Raw genomic sequence first — 24562 nt, 5'->3', positions numbered from 1 at the left:
CTGAAAGGCCAGTCGACGGCTGGTGGCCCGGGGGCTTAGCGCCGGGGTAGGGAGAGCACAAGCCGTTCGAAGGGTGAAGTGTGGCCACCAGCCCAAACCCGGCGCAGCACAGCGATATCCCCTGGCGCTGGGCCTCGGGGACGCAACACACTAGTGGCTGATGGGCGGGGCCTGCTAAGAAGACCAGAGAGGTCAGGTCCTCGGGTGGGGGCGTGGCCTCCTGGAGGCGGAAGCCGGAACTCTTGTTCCAATTGGTCCACGGGAAGAGAAGGCCCTCTGGAGGGGAATCTGTCCCAGCGCTCCTGGACGTGATTGGTCTCCTAGAGGGGGCGGAGCCTCAGGGTGTGGGGGCCAGGCGCAGGCCGGGAGGTCTTGGGGTGGTTGGCCTCAGATTTGTCGGAGGCAGAAAGCGCGCTGCAGTCCTGTCGCCGCCATGTCGTTCTGCAGCTTCTTCGGGGGCGAGGCTTTCCAGAACCACTTTGAGCCGGGTACAACCTGCGACCTTCTGGGAGGGCAGCGGGGTGGGGGCGCACATTAGAGGGGGCATCGCTGCCCTAGGGTGGTGATGGAATCCTGGAGCCCTGGGAATGGGGGGCGAGTATGACGCACGGGGAGGAGCGCATATAGGTAAAGGTAAAGGGGATCACGGAGGAGGGAGAAGACGGGGGGCGGGGGGGAGGCTCGGAGAGTAGGGGTACCTGAGGGGAGGGGGACGTTAGACAGGGATTCACTGTCCTCGAGGAGTAAAGACCTTGAGTGTGAGCGTGGCCGTTTGCGGGGGAATCTGTGGGGTCAGGGTACACGGGGATGGTGTGCTGATGGGGGGGGTCCAGGTCAGGGTCTGAACTTCAGAGGGGCGGTGTGAAAGAAGGTCTTGTCCCGGGGAGCTCCTGTGACAAGGCTGCCTCTCCTGGGGGCTGCTCCCTCTCCCTGCCCTTTCCCCTCTCATGTTCCAGGGTCTGCAGGGTAAGCCAACAAGCATAGAATGTGCTGGCATAGATGCCTCTCCCACCTGCCCAGGGCCCTGGGTTTGGGTAACCAGGAGAACCATCAGGCCACCAATGGCCAGTGTAGTGAAGTTTGATGGGACAGCCTGGGTGGGGTGGGGGTGGTTTGGGGCATGGCCAGCCCTCAGCCCTGGCTCCAGGCTTTGAGAAGTCCTGGTGAATCCCCTTCTGGGCTGTGCTGCCTGGTAATGGACTAATTTGGTAAAAACATGCCATAGGCAAGACTGGGGCGGCAACTGACTTGGGGTGGGATCTGTTGGGTGTCACCCAACAGAGTAGAGGCATCTACGGATGTTACCTGACATCTATGGATGTCAGCTGTGACAGGACCTTCTGGGCAAAGCCCTCCCGAAACCCCCTGGCTGTGTGACCCTCAGGCTGCTCTGCCAAGCTGGAAACTTCACTCTTGCAGCCGCTCCTGGTTTCTCTTTGCTTCCTCCTCCAGTTATTGGTAAATGCTGAGTAGTTCACTCAGGACTCCAGCAGAGGTTGTCCTCAGGCTGGGCAGTGGGTGAGGGGTACCTGCTTTCTGTTCCACAAGTACATGTCACAACATTTTTTCCCCTTCAAAGTGATCTTTTGAGGATAGGCTAAAACCCCTTCCCCCTGTTCCCCCTGTCTTCCTGGGCCCCCTTTCTGGCCTGGATGGAGGCTTTTTTTGCTGGGACCATTCTCTTCCTGGCTGGTAGCAAGACAGCTACTTGGGAAGGGGGGGGGGCTAGGTGGTGGTGCTGGCCATGTCAGAGCCTCCACTGTGTGGGGCCTGCAAAGGGTGGGAATGCTGTGTCCTCATCAGATACCCTGGGTTCCTTCTTGGCTGCTGAGTGTTTTGCATCACCGAGCCTCAGCTTCCTCATCTGTACAATGGATAGGTCAGCATCACAGGGCTGTTGAGAAGAGTCAATGAGATAAATGTGAAAAGTGGCTCTCCTGGTCTCTGGCACATGCTAAGAACCACTAAATGTGAGCTCAGTGGTGAGTCTTCTCCACAGAACCAAAACCCAGGCCTGTGGGTGGAGGGTTGGGGCATGGGGAGGGTGTGCAGCTCACCCTGTGAATGGTGACAGTGCTGTGTTCTCCTGGGTCTAAGGATTTGGGAGCTCACCCCAGAGAGGCTGGAGGCAACGTCTTTGCTTCCACCTCTAGGCGTCTACGTGTGTGCCAAGTGTGGCTACGAGCTCTTCTCCAGCCGCTCCAAGTATGCACACTCATCCCCATGGCCAGCCTTCACTGAGACCATCCATGCTGACAGTGTGGTCAAGCGTCCTGAGCACAATCGGCCTGAAGCCTTAAAGGTGGGTGGTAGGAGCAAGGGGTGGGGAGGGGGTGTGGGCCACCCCTTCCTTCCTTCTGCTCCCCCTGCAGCTCTAGGGGCTTAGCGTCTGTCTATCTCAGGCCTCTGGCCTCAGCCAGGGAAGCTGCCACCCCAAACTAATGGGAGAGCTTGAGGCCTAGTGGGAAGAGGGAAATAGGACGACTTTCCTGTGCAAGCTCCAGGAAGGAGGTCAACCTGTCCTGCCAGCAGTTAACCTTGGGAAATGGACATGGAGAGGACACTGTCTGCTGTGGCTGTTTTGTGGCCAGAAACTCCCATGGCTGTTTTGTGGTCTTTCCAGGTCTCCTGTGGCAGGTGTGGCAACGGCTTGGGCCATGAATTCCTGAACGATGGTCCCAAGAAAGGGCAGTCCCGCTTCTGAATATTTAGCAGCTCGCTGAAGTTCATCCCTAAAGGTGAGCTTGCCATCAGGCAGCTGGACACAGGCCTGTCGTATGTTTTACAGGCTCTGGGTGTGGGACACACGATTTTCATCCACTTAGAGTGACAAAGCATGGGGTGCATTAATGCACTCTGCCCAGGGCTGCCCATGGCCATCCCAAAAGGCAGCTGCAGGATAGGGACGAGGGGGCAGATGCCCTGCCTTCTGTGCCTGGTTTATCACGTGTCCCCAAAAGGGGCATCTGAGGGTAGATGGGTAGAAAGATTTTCTCCAGAGGCCTGGCCCTTCCCTGTGAATGGATTGGAAGGTAGGGCTGGGTGGAGGCTGAGGGTGGGGTTGTGCACCTGGGACCTGGCCCGTAGTAATAGCTCAAATATGTGCTCCTATTGGCAGGATTCTTATTATTGGTAGTTTGTTTTGGAGAGCTGTAGTTTATTTTGGGGCATTTTATTTGAGCTCAGCCTCCCCTCTGGCCTTTGCTCTCCTGCTCACATAAACGCTTCCCCCAAATCATTGCACATCTGTTTGCACACCCAGCCACCCTTGAGACCTTTGTAGCTCAAATCCCAGCTCCTTACTTGATGCCTACATCACTGGTGAGTCCCTAATCTCATTTTTTAAAATTAGTTTCAGGTGTACAAAACAACATAATGATTTGACATTTACACCCCTCACAAAGTGGTAATCCCTACTACCCATGTGACACCGTACATAGCTATTACAGTATCATTGACTATATTCCCTATACTGTACTTTATATCCCATGACTATATATATGTATACATATATATGTATTTTAATTATAGTTGACATTCAATATTATTTTACATTAGTTTCAGGGGTATAGCACAGTGGTTAGGCATTTATGTAATTTATGAAGTGATCCTCCTGATAAGTCTAGTACCCATCTGACACCATATATAGTTTTCACATTATTGACTATATTCTCCATAAAAAAATATGGCATGCTTCACAAATTTGCATGTTATCCTTGTGCAGGGGCGATGCTTATCTTCTCTGTATCGTTCTAATTTTAGTGTATGTGCTGCCGAAGCGAGCACCCTAATCTCAGTTTTATCCGCTATAAAATGGGGCTGCCGACAGCACCTGCTTGCTGCCATCACCGTGGGGGTTAAATGAGATGTCAGATGATGTTTTTGTCCTTTTGTAGTTATTTGTCCTTTGTCTGTGGAGGAAGAAGAGGCTCTGGGTTCTCCTCAGATCTTGGGATGGGGCACATAGACTCCCCCACACTGGTTGTCTGGGTCCTCCAAGCTCCCCTGGCCTGCAGATTGGAGTGGAGGAGCTAGCTCAGGAGTGCTGTCTGAAGCATAGTTAAGCAGGGATTGACTTTTCTCTCCCCTCCTATCTTTCTTTCAGACAAAGAAACTTCTGCGTCCCAGGGGAAGTAGGTGGGCAGCCCTTGTGATGGGCGTTGCGTGGTGGCCACAGTCCAGCTATCCCACCTTGGAATTGGATCCCCAGATATTCAGACAGGGAAGAGAGGTGGCTGAAACATCAGGAAAGCTCCCAGGACCTTGGCTCTGCATAGGTTCTGCTTGGGAAAAGCACTGGTTTGCTGCCTATGGCCCATATCCCGCTGCTAGGATGGGCCTGGACGACCCAGCTATTGGCTCATCTTGGCCTCAGGCTCACGGGAGCCTCAGGGAGGTGGGCTGTAGGCCTGGTTCATCTGTGAATTGTGGTGTACCCTTATCCTCACTTCTCCTCTGCCCACTGCTCCTTTCCTGCCTGTCTGGACTTATCCTTTTGGGGCCCAATTCTGAGATAGGTTCTGGCCCTGGCCAAAGCTGGTGCCCATCTCCCTCAGGCTGTGCTGGGAGACAGAATGCAAATTGAGGTGGCCCCAGGCAGCTGCTCCAACCCCAGTCACTACATGATTCACTCTGGTTAAACCCTTCCAGGCAGCCAGAGTGTTGATGATCCATGACCCATGGGGGGAGCGAGGCAAGGGGACCAATCACTGGTCTCTCAGTTACAAAAGGAGAAATTCTGAACCCTATTTCACAATCTGATCCATGACCCATGGGGGGAACGGGGCGAGGGGACAGACCCCTGTTCTCTCAGTTACGAAAGGAGAAATTCTGATTTCACAATCTGTGCAGCTGCTGCTTGCCTCACGCGGGCTTAGGAAAGCAGCTATTGCCTCATTACTTTGCACAAAGCTGGGGGCCTCGGAGCTCACAGCCTGCAATTCATACCTTCCCAGGGCACAGTGACTACGCCTTACCACACATGTGCTGAAATTCTTGCCATTCAGGAATATGGGTGATACTGAAACCCTTCCTTCCCATTTTGAATCCTCTCCAGAGTTATCAGGGAGAGATGAATAAACAAACGAAACCCAGGGATGCTCTGTTTATTATCAACATCAGAGATGCCAGAATACAAGATTTAGGCTTTGTAAAATTGTTTCATTTGTTCCACAGATATTTATTGAGCACCTGCTTCATGCCAAGTTCCAGCCTCGGTGCTGGGGAAGCAGCTGTGAACAAGATAGTCAGGGGGCCCTGCCCTCAAGGTGTTATAGCATAGTTGAAGAAATAATAAGTTCCTGTCAGATCATAAGGGCTGTGAGCAACTACAGCAGAGTAATGATGCTAAGATATGTGGTAAGGGTGATTAGGGAGCTGGCGCTTTGCTTCCATCCCAACTCAGCAGTGACAGGTGAGAGAAACAAGAAGAGAGCTTCCCAGGGAGAGGCACCGCACGTGCAAAGGCCCTGAGGCGGCAGCAAACTTGGCATGTCCCAGGCCCTGTGTGAGGAGGTATGCTATATTCCAAAAGAACTACGTGATTTTTTCAATTCATATTGACAGAAATCTGGGGAATGTGTGTGGGAATCAATGGTAAGGGGTGGGATAATGGTGGAAAGAACATAAAGTTGGATCAGGCTGAATTTATTGATAGGGGCTCACTAAGCAGAGATGCTGGATTTAATGTTGCAGCTCATGGAGTCATGTACCATTAGTTTAGCTGGTTGACACATGGACCAAAAGGTGGCCCACATTAAATGGAGTTGTAATGCCAAACCTGCCTTGGCTTAATAGAGAAAGGGATCCAAAGGCTTCGGGAGATTGGAATGTTAGAGTGGATTTGTCATTTAAGACTTACTCATCCACCCTTGGAGGGTCTGGAGGACACACCTTTCACCACCATTGTGGTGGTGAAATAAATTGGTGAGGGGAGCCCCAGCATCCTAGAAGAGCTCTGGGATCACTCTTCTGTGTAGGCCAGAACTTCCATGAGAACTGTTACCATGGAATTGGGAAACCTAAATGCAATGGTGGTCATTGGATCACCAAATTCAAGGTGGGCATGGTTGCCGTAGTAGACAGCAGAGTCAAAGCAGTAATCAGGAGAGTCTGACTCTCGCTGACCTATGGTGTCGACTAGTTGATCATGGTGTCCCTAGAAGTGAAATAGATGGAAAGCCTACTGAATTCTTACTTGATCTGGATAAGCAGAAGAGTTCAAGGTCAAGTAAACACAAGTCTAACTTGAATCATAAAAGCAGCCATGACCCCTCAATCAATTCCCAGACTTGAACCAGTTTACAGACCCAGAACTCCTTGAATGAAGGGGAGGCTGGGACCCCTTAAGGAAGAACCCAGATATGCTGCCAAAATGTATACCATTAATCTCTCTCAGCCTTTCCTAAAGGGACCTACAGCATTTTAGCAGAGTATTGGGGAAAAGGAAGTAATCAGACATTTCGGGGACTTCTGGACACTGGCTCTAAACTGATAACAATCCAGGAGACACAAATGTCACTGTCAGAGTAGGGGCTTGTGGAGGTCAGGTGATCCATGGAGCTTTAGCTCAGGTCCATCTCACAGTGGGTCCAATGGGTCTCCAAACCTATCCTGTAGCTATTTCCCCAGTTCTGAATGCATACTTGGAATAGACACACTCAGCAGCTGGGCGTACCCCTACATGAGGAGGAGAGGTGAGAGGGCAAAGGTGATCAAATGAGGGAGTGGCTGGGAGGCAGGAGGACAGTGGGGCCCTGGTGTTCCTGGCCTATTCAGCCTGTTCATTCCTCAGTGATGGGAATCTGCCCCTCCCTTGATCCCCAGCCGTAGGCAAGGGCCCTGCATGGGGGTCACTGTCCTATGCGGGGGCTCCTGGCTCATTTGCTGAGCCTTGGTTGCCTCAGCTCACTGCAATCTTGGGCGGAGCACTTAACCTTCGAAGATGGGTGTCTCATGTGGAATCAAATTACCCTCCCACCCCCTTCTCCTGGGGGTTACACCATAACCTCTGGCCTGCAGCTCCAGTTCCTCCCTGAGAAACAAAAGACTCTTTGAGAGTCTAGCCACTTCCACTCCAACACCCCCGCCTTGCCAGGTGGTCTCAGTCACAGCCTTGCCAGCCAAGGGCTGCGTTCAGGGGCAGACGGCTCCTGGTGTTCTACCAATATCGGCCAACAGCAGCGGGCAGGCTGGGGCACGGCAGGCCAGCGCACACTGGGTAAAGTACCCGTGGGAGAAAAGAAATTTGCATGAGCCCTGTTGATCCACTCAGAGGAGCGCTCAATAAACGCTTGTGGAATGGATGAGTGCATTGATAATGCATGGGACTTTTGCTCACCCACGGCTTTCTTTTCATCTGAGTGACAAGTGCTAGGGAGAGCCGTGATTCTGGTGGGGAATGGCCCAGGGCAGGTCCGGTGGGTAGGTCCTGGGAAGCCCCTGACTATGCCTGAGGGCAGGGCAGGCAAGTGGCAGGATGCGCCTGAGGGAGTCCGCGAAGGTCACTGCCAAGCCGACAAGGGCCACAGTGCCCCTACCCGCTTACGAGGCCCAGCGCGATGACTCCTTTCCAGGTCCTGGGGCTTTCAAGGTCTCCTCCCGGAGTGGGCACAGGGACTTTAAGCAGGACCTACCTGCAGGGGGAGCGCTCGCTCCGCGCCGCCCTTGCGCCGGGGCAGGTCCGAGCGCCGTTTCAGTTCCCCGAGGCGCCGCCGGGGGCGCAGCGGCGACAGCTCCGACGACACGGTTGGGTTCCAGTGCACTACTCCTCCCCTATGCCCCGCGTTCCCTGGGCCTCGGCCCTTCGGCCGTGCCCGCTCAACGTACCAGCGCCTGGGATACAGGCCGAAGCCTCCTGGCGTCCGAGGATGCGGGGGCAGTGGTAGCGGGGCGCCATTTGGTGGGCTTCACAAAAGTGTCGGGTCCAGGGAAAACAGTCGAGGGCTGGGGTGGCCCTTTGTGAGTCATCCTGAGAGGGACAGAGGCGGGGAGAACAGGAGGTGGGAACGTGGGTGGAGGCAGGACGCACCAGGCCTCACCCCAGCCACTTTTCCAGGACAGCTGGTTGGGACCCACTTACATTGATGCCCTGGCCTCCTCTCCCTGAAGCCGTTCCATGCCTTCAAGTCTCACCTGCTACCACCCTGGCCCACCCAGAGGTACCAGGTTCTTGGGTTCCACCTGCCCACTTGTCTCCCCCACAATAGTGTCAGCTAGCTAGCCTCCCCCAACCAGTGTGACCTTTGCAAAATAGTCACCAGACCAGGTAACTTCCCTTTGTGGTTCCCACAGGCTTTGCTTGCTGAGGCCCCTGCAGACCCCACCTCTCCGGCTTGATTTCCTACTCCATAAATAACATCAGAGTTATTTCACATAAACGATGCCATTTTTATTATCCATACCCCCTGCACCCAAACCCCTGCAGCTGGGCCTCTAGACCAGTCAGACTCCATTCTAGAAACATGTTTCTGTGTTCCTGCCTCCCAGAGTTGCTGTTTCTTTTTTCTCATCCCCTCCCCATGTACTGCTACAATAGAATCCTTCTAGAAGTCTTTCCTGGTGGCTCCTCCCCAGTGGCTGTCTCCTTCCCCCACCCTGGGTGGTTCTCCTGTATGTGTGCACAGACTAGGTTCCTGCTATCCCCTTGCAGATTTCACCCAACCCCAGGTCAACAGCTCCTCAATGCCGGTGACCATGTTGCATTCATCTCATTCATTTACTTCCCCAAACGCAGAGCTGGTGGAGGCTGCACACCGTATGCAGCATCAGATGAACATAGGTATGTCAAATTGCACTGCCTTCTGCCCACTCCCTCTGCACCCCATCTGCATGAGTGAGTCCGTAGTCTGGGGGATGCAGGGACCCCAGGACCACATATCACCATACCCTGGCCCTGGGTGCTAAAGTTCTGCTTAATGGAGCTTAGGGGCAAGAAGCACAGGGAAGACAGTTGGTGAGCCTCCCTGGCAGGCAGGAGGGGGGCTGCTGGGGAGAGGGCTGAGGGTTACCTGCAGATAAGCTCCCTTCACCCACTGACCCCTCCACCCCCACCCCTGTGCCTATCTCCAGGCGTGATTTGTTCCTTGTAAAACCCCAGAGATTATCCATGGTTCAGCCCCTGGCTTCATGTCTTATCATGTTTCATCTCCAACCAGTACATTTACAAGCTACTCTTGGCTTCTAAGGGCTTGGCTGCAGCATTGCCAGAGAGAAGAGAGACAGAACACGGAGAAGATAGGGTCCTGTGGGGTCTTCCTGACCCCAGTGGTTCAGGCTGCCTGTTGCCCTAGGCTCCCCCTTCCACTTCCGACTCCTGTGGCGTTCTGCTCCTTTAGTCTTGGGAGCGTGGATCTTTGCTGGGTCCCTATCTCGAGCCCCTGGTGTGTGTCTAGATGTGGGGGGAGAGCAGGGAAGCTAGAGTCAGAGGGAGGACACTAGTGGCCTGTATAGGGGACATGGATGGAGTCATCATTCTCAGAAGGGAGTGGGGGTCAATTTTGAAGGTCCTGTTGTCAGAGCAGGAAACTTGCAGCTTAGGGAGGGTTCTGCTGGGGAGGGGAGAGGAGTTTGAGGTACTCACCCCAGAGATGCTGTGCCCCTGGGGTTCCTGCTATCCCCTTGCCATTTTCCCTGAACGCTGAGCCAAACAAGATTGGCCCCATGCCTGTCTATATGCCTGTCTGCCAACTGTGGGGTGGGGTGCTTCCCCTGGAAGTAAGGGGGGGATGGAGTGCGGCCCTCCCTGGGGGTCCCGTCTCCTGGCCAGCCTGGACTTGCTCCTGGAAGTAGGTCACCGGTGTATGGGAAATTCAAACTTAGGGCTTTCCACACTGGGGGGATGGTGGTTGGGACCTGGCGGCAGGCCTCTGAGTCTCCCCTTTTCTGCCTGTGTACACACACACGCGCACGACACACACACGTGGTCCTGTGCCCTCTTTGGAGCGTGGGGTTCCTGAGCCTGCATCAGGCCCATTGCTCATGATGGAACATACTCACAGTCACCTTCCAGTCCATGGGGACCCTCACCAGGGCACAGACAGACCTGGCTACAGAGTCCCAGTGGCCCGATGTGGGGTCACTAGGATGACACCCAGCCTTCCCCATGACGCTCAGGGGCTTCCGCTCTCAGAGGCCTGGCTTGGGACTGTGAAGCTGGGTGAAGTGGGAGTGGGGTAGGGTCAGAGAGAGCCCTGTTTCTGTGGGATCCTCTTCTCTTTTTGCCCCTTTAGACTTACCTTGGGGATGAAGGCTCTAACCAGCCCTCTCCTCTTGCAGAACCGGGACTGCCATCCTAGAAGTATTGCTACATTGTTATACATTGAGCTGGGCCAGGTTGGTTGGCGAGATGCAATTTGCAAGGTCCAGTTATGTATCCTGGTAACCTGGATCCCTGACCTCTCCTGGAGAAAGCAAGGGCCAGTGGCAAACGGCTCTCTGTCTGGGCTGATCCCTCCAGGAAGACTCAGGGGAAAGGAGTGAGGGTGGCTGGCAGCAAGTTGGGGCCCATCCCTGCACAGGGAGGAGTCTGGCTCCTTCTGACAAACCCTGCAGCCCCAGGCAGGCTCCCTGCAGGTGTGTGGCAGCTTCGGGTGGCTACTGAGCTGGAGAAGGCCCCCCTTCTCCCTACCCTTGGGCAAAGGAACCTTTTCATGTGTCCCTTCTGACACTGGGAATCTTGTCTTCCCTGGCAAACCCTTCTGTGCCACAGTGTCCCTAGGTTTAGCTGGTCCTCAGGAATAAGAGCTAGGCTGTCTGGCCACTTTAAACTTATAAGAACAGATATTACACTTGATCTTAGCCAAAAGGCCGAAAATTGATGGTTGGCCACTTTAAGAATGGAGAAGCCTTTCCTTTCCAGCCTTGTCCCAAAGGAGGATGAATTAAAAGGACCCAGGTCTCCTAGAATGGAAACAGCTACAGGCATCCCTTCTTGTGCCGGGGTTACTTCATATGTCCACTGCCTCCTTCCCATGAAGAGCTGAGGAGTTGGGCACCCAAGAGGTGGGAGCCAGTATTACTTTTGTTTTATAAACTAGGAAAGTGAAGTTCAGAGCTGGATACCTGCCAAGGTCACCTGCTTAGGTTGTGGGGGGCAGAGCTGGGCTTAAATTAGCCTCCAAAGTCCTTGCTGTCAGCACTGTGATATGCGGCCACCTCCACCCGTTCCCCACCAGGGGGAACTGGGAACACTGGGCTCTGGCAGGGGCCCCTCCCCAGGAGGAAACCACATCCTCTATTGCTCAGGCAAATCCGGCAATCGAAGTAGAAAAACCCCACATAAATCAAGGACAGCTGGGCCTGCCCCCGGCTGCAGCCCCTTCCCCTTGGAATCCCAGCAGGCTGTGGGAGTGGGTCTGGGAGGTGAGGGTGTGGTTTTATGGACGGGAGTTCCTGGAAGCCCCGCAAGTGTGAAATCGCCCCCAGCTGTCCCCCATGGAAGGCATTATTAATCATTTTCCCCAAACGGGGCAGCTGCTTGCACATCCTGCCCTGCTGCCTGGGGTACCCAGGCTGGATGACCACCTTGGGGAGGGGATAGGCTGGGAAAGAGATAGAGAGGAGCCACACATAGACTCTCTCAGTCTCACACACACACACACACACACACACACACACACACACACACATTTAGTCACCCAGCAAACACCAATAAGCACTCACCATACTTAGGTGTGGAGAAGGGATTAAGAATGACCCCGTTTCTGCCCTTACAGAGCTCATGGATAGGTGGGGGAGACATATGGAGATCAAAATCACCCATAAAAAAATAATTACTGTCTGTGAAAGGGACACAGGCATAGCAAGCAGCTGGGTCATGCATTTGTGAAGCCAGGCTGGGCCTTCCTCCCACCACGACCTTGTCCCCAGGATTCCCTCCCTAGACTTGCCCTCTCTCTCCCACTCTGCTCTGGCCCTCCTTGTCATCTCCCCCAGGGACGGTGTTTACTTGGTTCAGTGGCCTGAGCAGCTCAGCACACCCCCTCTCCCAAATTCCCCTTACTCTCGGCCAGCACATCAGACCTATCTGCATATCTGATAGCTGGACTAAGGAGGATGGACAGAAAGACCTCTCCCTGGCCGTCCTGCGCGGGGAGAGGGTCCAGATGAGGTGAGAAGGGATTGCGCTCAGGCCATGCTGGACCCTCAAAGCCAAGAGCATCCAGGGAGATCCAGTTGGGCAGAAGGGACTTTCTGACATGGCAGGGTGACCCTCTCAGGGTGCAGGGATATCCACCCACCTCATGCCCCCATGGCTTGGTCTCTTTTGGGGCCCCCAAATCACTTTTCTCCATGTGGCTCAGAGAGTAGAATCCACTGTCCCCAGGTCACCCAGGAGGGAGCCAGTGGGGAGCTGGGGCTGGACGCTGATGACAAGGCAGGACAGAGGCAGAATGGAGGAGTTACTCAGACATCCTGGGGAGAGGGAAGGCAGATTCTGAAATTCCCAAATTTTAATCTTCAAAAAAACTTTTTATAGACAGCTAAACAGAGTTACTGTGTGACCCGGCAATTCCACTCCTATTATAGGTATATACCTAAGGGACATGAAACCTATGTCTAAACAAGGACTTGAAAATGAATATTCACAGCAGCAGTATTCAAAAGAACCAAAAGGTGGAAACAACCTTAAGTGTCCATCAATTGATGAATACATAAACAAAACGTGGTCTTTCCATATAATGGAATATTACTTGGCTATGAAAAGGAATGAAGCTCTGGCACAGGCTACAATGTGGATGAACCTCAAAAACATCACGCTAAGTGAAAGAAGCCAGACACAAAAGGCCACATATTTTGATTCCATAGATATGAAATGTGGAGAACAGGTAAAATCCGTAGAGACATAAAATAGATGAATGGTTGCTGGGGGAGGGGAGAATGGGGAGTGATGACTAATGATATGAAATTTCTATTTAGGGTGATGAATATATTCTAAAATTCATTGGGGTGATGATTGCACAACATTGTGTGTATACCGAAAAGCTCTGAATTCGACTTGTTTAGGGGCTGAAGTGCATGGTGTGGGAATTATGTTTCAATGAAGCTGTTACTTCGGAGTCAGGGCTAAGGTCCCCATCTTACAAAGGAACTGGAGGCTTGGAGTAGTAGGAGACTGAGGCCACGTGCTAGTGGAAGGTGGGGCTGGGACCAGCCTCAGGCCAGACTCTGATGGTCACTCCCTCTCACACTGGGGATGGCCCTCGGGCTCTACCCTGGTTCTGCACCCTCTCTCTCCACTGTGCTCTCTGATGCTGAGCCTTTCCCCATGACAATGGGATGCTGTCCTCCTGCTCCTTGCCTAACCATCACCTCCAGAAAGACTTCCTTGACTTTCCCCTCTCCATTCACATCCTTCCACCAGTGGCCATTATTGAATGCCTATTGGGTGCCAGGTTTTGTTAGGTGCTGGGGTGACACAGGTGAACAAATGTCCCAAGGCTGTCATCCTGGTGTCACTAGATTTGTAGCTAGATGGTGGGTGGAGATAGGGGATCAGCTGCCAAACTCTGAGCCAAGACTTCTTGTCCCTGGACATCACTCCCTTGCCTCTAATGTGTTCCGTGTCCTGTTGTTCTCGGTAAATCCCTCCTGGAGTGTCCTCAAGCAGGTGTGGGGGGGCCTAAGGAAAAGACATTTTCAGCAGGGGAAACAGCATGAAAAGGCTAGGAGGTAGGAATGACTATGTCTGTGCTGGGGCAGGGAGATGGAGGGGCCACCAGGATTTAATGCTGGAATTTACAGCCTTGAGTGGTGGCTGCTGGGACTGGGGATGGGTGCTGCTAGGCCAGAAGGAGAACTTCCTGTGACCCTGCATGTGCCAGCTTGTACCCCAGACACTGTTTTGCCAACAGCCCGCCTACAGGGCTCCTGGCTGCGTCTTGCCCTGACAAGCATGTGCAGGCCTGGTGTCTGGGACCTGGGCTGGGACTCCGGTCAGTGGTCTTTACCCATTGGCCCTGCATAGACCCCTCTGGCCAGGGCTGCCTCTGTGTGGGAACTCTGGAAATGCTTGTGGGACATGAGGCCGCCTGCACCTCAGAGGTGCCTCAGGTTGCTGGGACTTGCCCAGTGCCATTAGGCCTAGGACTGGCCTGAGCAGAACCCAGGGCAGAGGCCTCTGGGTATTGGCTGGAGAGAGGCTGGTCTCTTCGGGGGCCCATGCACACTTGGCACAAACTGTGTTGCCAGGAAGCCTGGGCAGAGGCGGAGAGAGGACATGGGTCCCAGTTCATCTGTACCTGGGAATGTTGTTCAGTTTCTCAGAGCCCAGCTCTCTTCTTTGCCTTCCTTCTCTGTGCTGTGCTGGAGGTTTAGGGGTACGTAAAGCTCCCGCAGAGGGTACAGTGTCCAGCAGGTCCCAAAGCTGCGAGTGGCTCCTGAATCTCACTGCCCCTCAGAGGGCGCACCTAGGCCAGCATCTGGGCTCCTCCTTCTAGTTCCCCCAGCAGAGGTCTCCTGAGTCTTTCACATCTCCAACAGGAGCCACTTTGCCAGTGTCAGAGATGGGTGACTGACACCCCAGGAGAACACCAAATGGACTAGGTTGCGCAGAGAGACGGTGACACTGTAGAAGGGTCAGAGGACGAAGTCTGAATTTCACTGGGCCCTTGGGCAGGACGCCTGTCCTCCCTAAGCCTGGCTCCCCAACTCTAAAATCATACTTGGTTAGCCCTCTCCAGACACTAGGGCTCTGACCTTTATGACTGGCAAGCCGACTGTTAGCGAGGCACGCCCCATTCTCGCCGCAGACTTCCCAGGGAACCCTCTGCACACTAGGGCCCGGCTCCACGCGCCTGCTTAGCTCACTTGCTCCGCTGGCGCACCAGTCTCGCCTCCCTGGTCCGCGAGGGGCGGGATCGGCCTTCTAAGAACTGGTGCTGGGTTCCGCAGAGCAGCTGGGTCACTAACTCTGTGTCCCGACCCGCCTCCGCCCCATCCCGGAGCGCAAGGGTGAAGAACTGGGGTAGAGAGGGCGGGAGCCCAGGGTCTCCCAGACGGCGCGTGCAGGTATCCTCTGAGGCCCAGAGTCGCGCCGCGGCGACTGTCGGCGCTTGCTTGGCCAGGGAGGGGCTGGGGCCCAGACGGGGCGGGGCTTCTGTTATGGGCGGGGCATTTAGCGCCTGCAGCCCGCTGCTGGACAGGGCGGCATATCTGTCTGGCGGTGAGGTTGGTCGAGTCACCCCCCGCCCCGCCCCGCGCCCTCTCCTGGGCGGCAGGGCGACTGGACGCAGAGCAGAAGCCGGGCGCCAGCGGCCTGAGCGCGGCGCGGGCGGGGATGTGCGCCCTCTTGCAGTCCCCGCTCCCGGGCCAGGGCGCGGTGCGGCCCGATGGCAGGTAGCGGCGGCCTGGGCGGCGGGGCCGGGGGCGGCCAGGGCGCGGGCGCAGGGCCAGGGGCCGCACTGCGGGCTCCTCGTGCGCCTCTGCTGCTCGCCGCGCTGGTTCTGGGCGCCTACTGCCTCTGCGCCCTCCCGGGCCGCTGCCCGCCGGCCGCCCGCGTCCCCGCACCGGCCCCCGCGCCCGCTGAGCCGTCCCGCGCCGTCCGCAACCCGGGGGCTCCGGTCCTGCCTGTGGCCAGCGGCTCGGGCCGTCGGCGCTTCCCGCAGGCGCTCATCGTGGGAGTGAAGAAGGGTGGCACGCGCGCCCTCCTAGAGTTCTTGCGCCTGCACCCCGACGTCCGCGCGCTCGGCTCCGAGCCCCACTTCTTCGACAGGTGGTACGAGCGCGGCCTCGCCTGGTACCGGTGAGCATCCGTGCCCTTCCTCTCCATCGGCTTCCGTGCGCGCCCTGGCGGGTGCCTTCTGGAAAACAGCGTGGTGCGCCCCTGGGGTCTCCCCCAGGACGCGGCGGGGAGAAGTCTGGGGCATCGCGGGCTGAGACAAGCTTGGGTGGCGTGCCCGAGGCTTGACCCTGAGGATGCGGCCCTCCTGCAGCGGGTTTTACGGAAAGGAGGGGCGGTCACTGGCCGGGGGATCCTAGGAACTTTGAAAATTCCAGGGAAAGCCCTGGTTCAGGGCTGCTGAGGAGGTCTCAGCAAGACTGGAGGGGAGAGGGTGCGATCCCATCTGAGAAGTGGGACTTGCCACCCCAGTGGGGTTTGAGGAGCGTTAGAAATGCGTCTGGCTCTGTCGCCCTCCCCTGCTGGCCAGTTACTCTAGGAAGGGGCCTTCAGGATCCTTGCAGTCTCTAGAAAGTGTCTGCCCCCCCCAAGACTTCCGATCTTGGGAAGAGGAATCCTTGGGGGTTCTAAGGGTCTGGAGAAAATCTGGGCTTTAGGAGGGAGGGAGATGCCTTTAAGTCAGTGCCCAGGGGTGAGAATTAGGTCCCTAGCTTCATGTCATGGGGTTCTGTAGCTGACCTGTCTCCCACCTGGGATAGACTTAGGGTGTGGTGTGGAATGTGGGGTAGCACCCAGCCCCAGCTGATGCAGTCTGCCCTGGGGCTGGTGGAAGGCCAACTGCTCCCTGATGAGGTTGGCACTGAAGGCTTGAGTATGAGGCCCTGCCTGGTGCCTCCATCAGTTACTCACAAGCCTGCCATGTGCCCTGTCCCTTCCTTTGGTGGGAAATGAGGGCTTACAGATGGAGAGTGAGTCACCCCAGTCCCTGTTCTTCTCAGCTTATTCCCAAGCTCGGGACCAGCCTCTATGGGGCAGAGAAGACCCTGCTCAAGGTCACCTGGTGAATTAGTGGAGAATGAGGGGTGGCAGGACCCAGACTCGACCTTCAGGTGCACCGGTTTCTCTGTTCCCAGATTGCTCACCCTTACTCCCATTTACTATTTTTGACTTTTGCATTAAAACCACTCATGGGTTTGGAGGTGCCCCATTGAGAACAGGGGTCCTGGCTCCTGAGCTCTGAAAGGTTGCTGCTGTTGGGGGGTTCCTAGGGAAGTCAGGTGGTGATGCGGGGGTGGAGGGGCAGGAAGGTGAGTCCATCCTTGGACCCAACTGACTGAATGCTGGCATCCTCAGAGCTCAGGGAGACTGCTATCCACTCCCTCTGTGCCGCTGGCATCTCAAAGCATCCCTAATCCCTCCTTGCTGTGGAGAGGACAGGGAGGAGGAGGAGGGAGACACCAGGAGAAGGGGGAGAAGGGGTTGAAGGGTAGAGGACACACTTTTAACAGTAGCGCAAACTTCAGAGCCCCCACTGATCCCAAGAGCTTTGACTACAAGGAGCTGGGGGGACACTGAGCTGGGTTAATGAAGGGCTGGAGGGGAGGCTAGAACCGAGTTAGCCCTAAACGTGTTCTCAGAGACCTGGGGATCCTGAGGCCCCTTCCAGGCTGCGCTGGGCTCATGCTCCAGCTCTGAGGATCAGGTCTGGGAGGACAAAGGGCCTGCGAGGTAGCATTCACCAGACCCAGACTGGGGGGGTCAGATCCTCAGCTCTGAGGAAGGCTTCTTGGGACACTGGGGTGCTCAAGATGGGAGCCAGGGGAGTTAGGAGTGTGTTTAACTCTGATAGAGAAGAGGTTCTCCTTCCTCATTTTTAGAGCCACCTCCACTGGGGGAGGGGTGCGTATAGAGGATGCAGAGGGTCAGGTCCTGGTAGCCTCGCCCCATTCATGCAGAGATGTCCCTGGGGCTGGCTAGCCTTGACCCCTTATTGGCTGGTGCAGAGCAAGTGAGAGCTAGGCTGACTGAGCCTCTGGAGTGTGTGTGATCCAGTGCCCTCAAAAGGATTGTGGCCATGTGCTGACACGTACAAACGTGGACTTGGTGTGCTCACAGGTGTCCTGTGCCCCTGGACCTGTTTGTCCTTCACCTTGCTCTGAGTGTGCAATGAACCTCTGAAAATGCCCATCCCTGCTGTTTCCCCAACTCCAAAAAGGGGTGCCCAGCTCCTAGGCACAGTCTGGCGGCATTGTCTGCTCTCAGGACCCTGGGCTGAGCTTCCAGAGAGTGCAGAGCCCTGTTATGGGTGGGGGGTTGGGACAGAGGGTAGAGGAGGAGCAGCTAGTGCCCCTAGTTGAGTTTCTAGGACCCCCGCCCACACTGGACTGTGACCCAGCTCATTCCAGGCAGTGACCCTGGCCCTTCCGGTGGCCTCAGCAGGTGGATCCTGGGGCTGCCCAAAGTTGATCTTGGCCAAACCTTTCCCCCTCCCTGAGCCTCAGCCCATCTCTTGCACTCTAGAGGGTCCTCCATCTTGGGGACCATGACCCCCATGTACCTCCAAGCTCAGCATTTGCTCATCTATTCTCTCACTCACTGAGCACCTTCTGTTTAGCAGGTGCTGTTGTCCCCCAGACAAGCGCTCCAAGATCTCATCAGGAGGCCTGTCCCATCTGGGGGCAGGTGGGGCTATACTTTGACCATAGTGTTTGGGGAAAGTGAGAGGAGACAGAAAGGGTGCAGGTGGAGGAACCCCCTTAGCTCCTGGGGCTAATGCAGGGAGTGGGGGTCTGAGTATGTGGGGGGAGGGACCCTGGCTTCTGTGGGGCTTTTCTCCCTGTGTTATCCCAGGGAGACCAAGCAAGGCCCCACCCCCAGCCCCCTACGGTTCCACATAGGAACCCTAACTGGTTTCTGCTGGGTCCCAGGCAGGGCTGGATGGGGCCCAGACGAGGTGTGGTACATGAGGGGGAATGAGACTGAACAGGGAGAGTGGCCAGGGGCTGGATGGAAGCCGCAGGGAAACGCAGACCAGATGAGCAGGGAGGGAGGGCCCGGGGAACAACTTGTCAGATGTTTGCCGTGTGGAGGTCAGAGTCCTGTTCTGCTCATCCTTTCCTCAGTCTCTCCCACCCCCCAAACCCCTCATACCCACCCTCCTCTGTGCCTTGGCCAGGACAGGCTTCTGGGTGGGGGTGGGGGGAGGATAAGTAATTGATCTCAAAGACCTCAGATCTCAAAGCTGGTTTGTTGCAAGAGTGGGCCTGGAAAGCCGGCTTCCCTCCCCAGCCTCATCCCCTTTCCATGGTGTGTGTGTGTGGGGGTGTCCTGGAGGCACCTCCCACCTCTGCTCTTCTGACTTCCCTGGCATCCTTCCTTGCAGTCCCCTCCCCTCAGGCAGGAGCGGTGGCGGTGGTGGTGGTGGTGGTGGATGTTCAGAATCTGAAGTGCCCAGTCTGGGAGGGGAAAAGGGGTGGGTGCCCAGGGTCACTTGGTGCCTAGGGAGAGAAAGAGATGGGAAAGGGAAGTCAGAGGTGGGAAAGGAGGGCCCGGGAGGAATCTGGGCTGGTTCCTCTCTCGAGGAAGGCCATGAAGGGAGGGACAGTGACTTCTGATCCACCTGGCAGTCTGTCCCAGCACAGGCTTCTCTTCACAGGTCTCAGCAGCGAGGTTCAGTGCGTGAGACTCCCCTTCTTCTGACTCCACCTCGTGGAAAGGGGGGTCCCCTGAGCTGGCCATTTCAGGCTGCAGCCCTGGCCTCAGCCCTTGGCGTCACCCTCTACCTCCCCAGCCTCACTGAACTTACCCCAGGAGGGCTGGGTGCTGTTCCCACCAGGAGTCCCAGGGCACGAGGCAGGGCATGGGTGCAGGGACTCTGGGAGCAGAAGCCAAGCTGACACCCCCCTTCCAGAAGCTACAGCCCAGGGATGGGAGGGCTGTGGGTCAGTGTCTATCCCCCACCCCAACTTTCCGCTCCCTCTCTCAGTGTGTCAGCCTATCAAATAGGTCAGTATGTAGAGTGGCGGTAGGGAGATTCGAGCTTGCTCTGTCAACATGATGGGGAAACAGGATTGTCTCCTGTAACTTTTGAGGATCAGCTCTGCCCAGGACTTTGTTTCGAGGAGTGGGGGAAGCTCCCAGAAGCCAGAGGACCATGCAGCTCACCCATCTCCCCTGAGACCATGGGGGTGGTTTCAGGGGAGCCAGTGGCACGCCAGGGACTCATACCCACTGCACCCTCCAAGCCAAGCACCCCAGTGTGTGGGTCTGTGCACATGTGTGCTCCCTAGGCTTGAGTTTCATTGAGAGGCTGAGCTGGAAGAGGAGACTGGGGCTTGCCTCCCAGCGGCTTGAGTCTGGGGATCCCTTAGGATGTATGAAACTTGAACTTTGCCCTGTGTATCACCCTCCTGGCTAGGGCCAGACCTGGAGGCTGCCAGTGGGGATGGGGGCAGTGCCCTCAGAGGACTGAAGGCAGGGCAGGGCCTCAGGGGGAGACTGCCCCATCTTAGCACAGGTCCCACAGCCTCTGCCTCCATTGACCTAGTTCCCAGCCCTCCCTCCAGCCCTCCCTCAGAGCTGTTTGTTCAGCTGGCCCTGCAGTGCCCCACCCAGCCTCACCCTGCACTACCTGGTTGGCAGGTGAGGCTTGGTCTTGGGACACTGCTCAGGGTGCCTGGCATTCCCCATGTGGGTGCTCAGGATGGGCTCCCCCAAGTTTGGGGCAGTAGGGACTGTCATCATCTGACTCTCCCAGTACCTTGGGATAGGGTTAGTGGCCCCCTTCCCCTGTCAGAATGAGAGGAATCATCAGAAATACTGCAGTCACAGCCTTGCATCCTGGGATCCGAGCCAGGTCTGGGAGGCCTTGGAGACTAGGGTCTTGGGCTGGATCCTCAGGCCACCTCACTTACTGTTCTCCAGTGTGCTGGGCCGTGCTGGAAGCTTCCAGCATTTGGATTGGGCCCAGGTCAGTGAGAATTAGCAGGGCCATAATCAAAGGGTGAGGGGAGGCTATGCAGGGGAGGGAGTGAGAGGAAGGTGGCTGCCCTTTGTTGGGACACTTGTCAATTATTAGTGGCCTCATTTAGGGACACCATCAGCCAATTAATGAAAGTGTGGCCTGGGGTAATTACAGTGCAAAGGCCTTCAGGGTGAGGAGCGTGGGCAGAGCCCTGTGCGTGGCAAGTCCATGCCACTGGCCTCTTGGGTGCTTGGTCTGGGGTGAGAGGCACAGCAGTGTCAGGGTTGGGGCACAGTCTAGCTACAGTGGGCAGCCTGGTAGGATGGGTCTCCACTGATGGCCTGTGCTGGGGCTGGGTGCTCTCACAGCCCACATCCCAGGCTGTCTACCCGAGCACTTTAGGATGGGTGGGTATGGGGGCGGGGATGTGCTCGCCTACCTTGGAAGTTTGGGGCTTCCTTGGGGGAAAGGGAGGTGAGTCTTAGGTCCCTGGGGCTGGTCTATAATGGGAGGGCTTGAGGGGGACCAGCACTCACTCATGTCCACCTGTCCTCTCACCTGTCCCACAGGAGCCTGATGCCACGTACTCTGGACGGACAGATCACCATGGAGAAGACCCCCAGCTACTTTGTGACTCGTGAGGCCCCTCACCGCATCCATGGCATGTCCCCGGATACGAAGCTGATTGTGGTGGTGCGGAACCCAGTCACACGGGCCATCTCTGACTATGCCCAGACGCTCTCCAAGACCCCGGGCCTGCCCAGTTTCCATGCGCTGGCCTTCCGCCACGGCCTGGGCCCGGTGGACACGGACTGGAGTGCCGTGCGCATTGGCCTCTATGCCCAGCACCTGGACAACTGGCTGCGCTACTTTCCCCTGTCCCACTTCCTGTTTGTCAGTGGTGAGCGCCTGGTCAGTGACCCCGCTGGAGAAGTTGGCCGCGTGCAGGACTTTCTGGGCCTCAAACGGGTCGTCACGGACAAGCACTTCTACTTTAATGCCACCAAGGGCTTTCCCTGCCTCAAGAAGGCCCAGGGGAGCAGCCACCCTCGCTGCCTGGGCAAGTCCAAGGGCCGGCCCCATCCCCGAGTGCCCGAGGCCGTGGTCCAGCGTCTGCAGGAATTCTACAGGCCCTTCAACCGCAAGTTCTACCAGATGACCGGCCAGGACTTCGGCTGGGACTGACAGGCCAGCCCATGCTCTGCCTGAGGACACTTGGTAACCTTAATTTATGCATGTCACCTCGCCAGAGCAGGCTGTGTGCACATTCTGGGTAGAGAGAACTATTTAAGAAATAAAGTTTGGCTCTGTGTTCTTTCACATGACCTTGAGGTTGGAGGGTGAGGGGCTAGAGGGGCCACTGCCCACGGAAATCATAAGCACAGAAATGATGGGCACTGTTGGAGTGCCAGGAGTGGTCCAAACCTGGTCCTTATACACCCTTTGAGGTGTGCAGTGAGCTTAGCCACATGTCATAGATGAGCAACTGAGGCTCAGAGAGTTTTAGGGCCTGCCCAGGGACGTACAGCATAGCCCTGGTGACTCTGGAGGCCATCCTAGGGCTCTCTTCCCAGCCTTGCGACACTGAGCTGGATTGTCCCATGGTCTGGATGTGGAAACACCCCAGGTTGGCCACATGAGTGGTGGGGCAGGATTAAAGCTGGGATGTTCAACTCTTCCGGCTGCTCTCATGACCTCAGCTAATTTGTCATCCCAGTGCCCAATAGACACTCCCTCCTGGAAGCCTGGTGGAATTGCTGGACAGTGAGTGTAAGGAGACTCCTGTGTGCAGGCGATGGTGCTTCTAACAGCCTCCTAGCAGCTCCCCACACAGCCCTATACTGTCTGCTACAGCCTGTGCCTACAGGCAACACCCACACCACAGGCCCCACCCACAAGACCTCGCCCACACGGCAGGTCACGCCCACCCAATGGGCCCGCCCACTCCCCCAGGCCCTAGATGCCCCAGTTCTGCGTTTACCCAGTTTTGAGGGTGGGGGGAGGATGGGCAAGAATGGAGGCCCATCTGCAGCCCAGCTGCCTGCTCAGCTCCTAACCTAGTCAGGCCACACTGAGGCAGGCTGGGATGCCCTGTCCACCCCTCTTCCCCCAGGAATGTGAGGCTCCTCAGTAATGACTTCCTTGCTCCTGGCCATAGTGCTGTCTGCCAGGTGCCCACCAGTGGCTCTGACAATGACTTGCAGGGCCCCTAAGGCCTGGGCCTGGCATTCTCTTAGGACCTGTTGGTGGCCTCTGCTCCACAGGCCTGGGGTCCATATCAGATCTTTGGCCCTGATGTGGCCTTTCCACCCCTGGACTGCTTGGAGCCACTCCCTGTCCTGGGCCCCAGGGTCAGAATGAGGGAGGATTTTCAGGGGAGCAGGAGCTTGTCACCATCCTCCTCCCTGCCTGACTGTGAGGCCCCACTAGTCACCATGGCCACTGTCTTTGTCACATAACCCACCAGTGGTATGGACATGGGGTCAGCTGATGGTATGTGAGAAGAGGCTCAGCAGCAGATGGGGAGGAGATGGGGGTGTCTGTCTCCAGGAGACCTGTCCCTTTCTCTCCTGGTTCTGGGCCCAGGGGACATTTCCATCTGGAGCTGCCCTGAGGGGCCAGCACTGTCTCCAGGTCCACGTCTGGGCCAGGCCAGGGGCAGGGCTGGGGCCTGTTCCCGAGCCACCTTGGTGAAGCTGTGGTGGCAGACGTGGGTGAGATGTACGCATAGCCCCTCCCCAACTCGGACCTCTGATGTGGGTGGAGGGGAGGGCTGCCCCAATATACCATAACGATGGTGAAGAAGGGGCGCTCTTCATTTTGGAATCCCTGCTGGGTGGTGAGCCCTGGGCCTGGCAGCTCTGTCCCCATTCCCTGTGCAGGGGCCTCACTCAAGGACAGCACACCAGCCTGCCTGGTGGCAGGGGCAGAAGGGAAGGCAAGACAGCCCCTGGCCGAGTTCCCAGTTTGATCCATGCATGTTTCTTCTTCTCCCTGGACACACCCTTGTCCAAACTTCTGCCATCTCATGCCTAGATGGCTTCAGGGGCCCTTCACTGTTGTCCTGGTAACTTTTTTTTTTTTTAAGCTGAGCTGTCCTGCTACCTATTGGCAGCTCAGCGGCTGCTCAGCTTGGGCTGGGACTCGAACCGCTGTTGCTCAAAGCTCAAACCCTTGAGCGAGCTCTTAACCAACTGAGCCACTCGGCCGGCCCTTGCCCTGGTAACTTTTTAATTCTCCTGCAATGAGCAGTCCACATGCATGGCTGCCAGAGGTGTCTTCAGAGTAAAACCAGATCCCATTATTTTAAAACACTCCCTTACCCCCATTGCTTCTAGAATGAAGGCTAGATGCCCGATCGCAGCTGTTAAGCCCTCTGAGGTGTGCCCCCCTTCCCAGCCAGTGTGCCTGTCTCTCCCCTAAGCTTCTGCTTCTGTCAGCTCCTTCTCACCTGCTGTGATCTTTCCAACCACATAGCCTTTGCACATGCTGTTCCCTCTGCCAGGAATGCCTTTCCCCGCAGAAGGTGCACACTGAGATGGAGGCAGCCTTAGAACAGGGCAGCTGTGCTCTCTGGGCTCATTTCCCCCCTCTACTTAGAGTCCCTTTCCCAAGCCTGCTGACATGACCCATTTTACCCTTCCTGAAGCTTCTTGGGTACAGAGCTGTGGGGGCCACTAGTTGGTCTGGCTCTGGGCCCAGGCCCAGCTCAGAAGGCAGACTTTGGAAGCTGCGGGGAGAAAGAGTGAACTGGTTTGTTCTACTCACCCTCCTCCCAGTGGAAACTGGGCCTAACCGCCAATGCCAGTGCCAGGTGCCCAACTGGGCCTCAGAACACACTGAGGGCAGATGTGGTGGGTCCTACCAGCTGTGTGTGGGGGTGGGGCTCTGTGGGAGAGTCATCAGCCTTTAATTAAAGTCCCTAAATTGCTTCCCCAGCTGCTCAGTGGGTTTTCCATGTTGGAATGTTCCAGAAGGGG

The 24562-nt window shown here is 56.3% G+C and overlaps 2 protein-coding genes across 2 annotated transcripts; both read left to right on the top strand.

Moving 5' to 3' along the window:
- The first annotated feature begins 340 nt into the window (after positions 1-340).
- Positions 341-5093, top strand: MSRB1 (methionine sulfoxide reductase B1). The gene is made up of 4 exons (XM_019648836.1): positions 341-488; positions 2154-2302; positions 2624-2738; positions 4106-5093. The coding sequence occupies exons 1-4, from the start codon at positions 434-436 to the stop codon at positions 4135-4137; spliced, it is 351 nt and encodes a 116-aa protein (XP_019504381.1). The 5' UTR covers positions 341-433; the 3' UTR covers positions 4138-5093.
- Positions 5094-15278: 10185 nt separating this feature from the next.
- Positions 15279-21887, top strand: HS3ST6 (heparan sulfate-glucosamine 3-sulfotransferase 6). Its single transcript, XM_019648835.1, has 2 exons — positions 15279-15742; positions 21152-21887. Exons 1-2 carry the CDS (start codon positions 15330-15332, stop codon positions 21765-21767), a joined length of 1029 nt encoding a protein of 342 aa, XP_019504380.1. The 5' UTR covers positions 15279-15329; the 3' UTR covers positions 21768-21887.
- Positions 21888-24562: the final 2675 nt, after the last annotated feature.

This window comes from Hipposideros armiger, unplaced genomic scaffold (genome assembly GCF_001890085.2).
Source record: "Hipposideros armiger isolate ML-2016 unplaced genomic scaffold, ASM189008v1 scaffold_126, whole genome shotgun sequence".
NCBI classification, from domain to species: Eukaryota; Metazoa; Chordata; class Mammalia; order Chiroptera; family Hipposideridae; genus Hipposideros; species Hipposideros armiger.
This window is presented reverse-complemented; position numbering and strand designations above follow the sequence as displayed.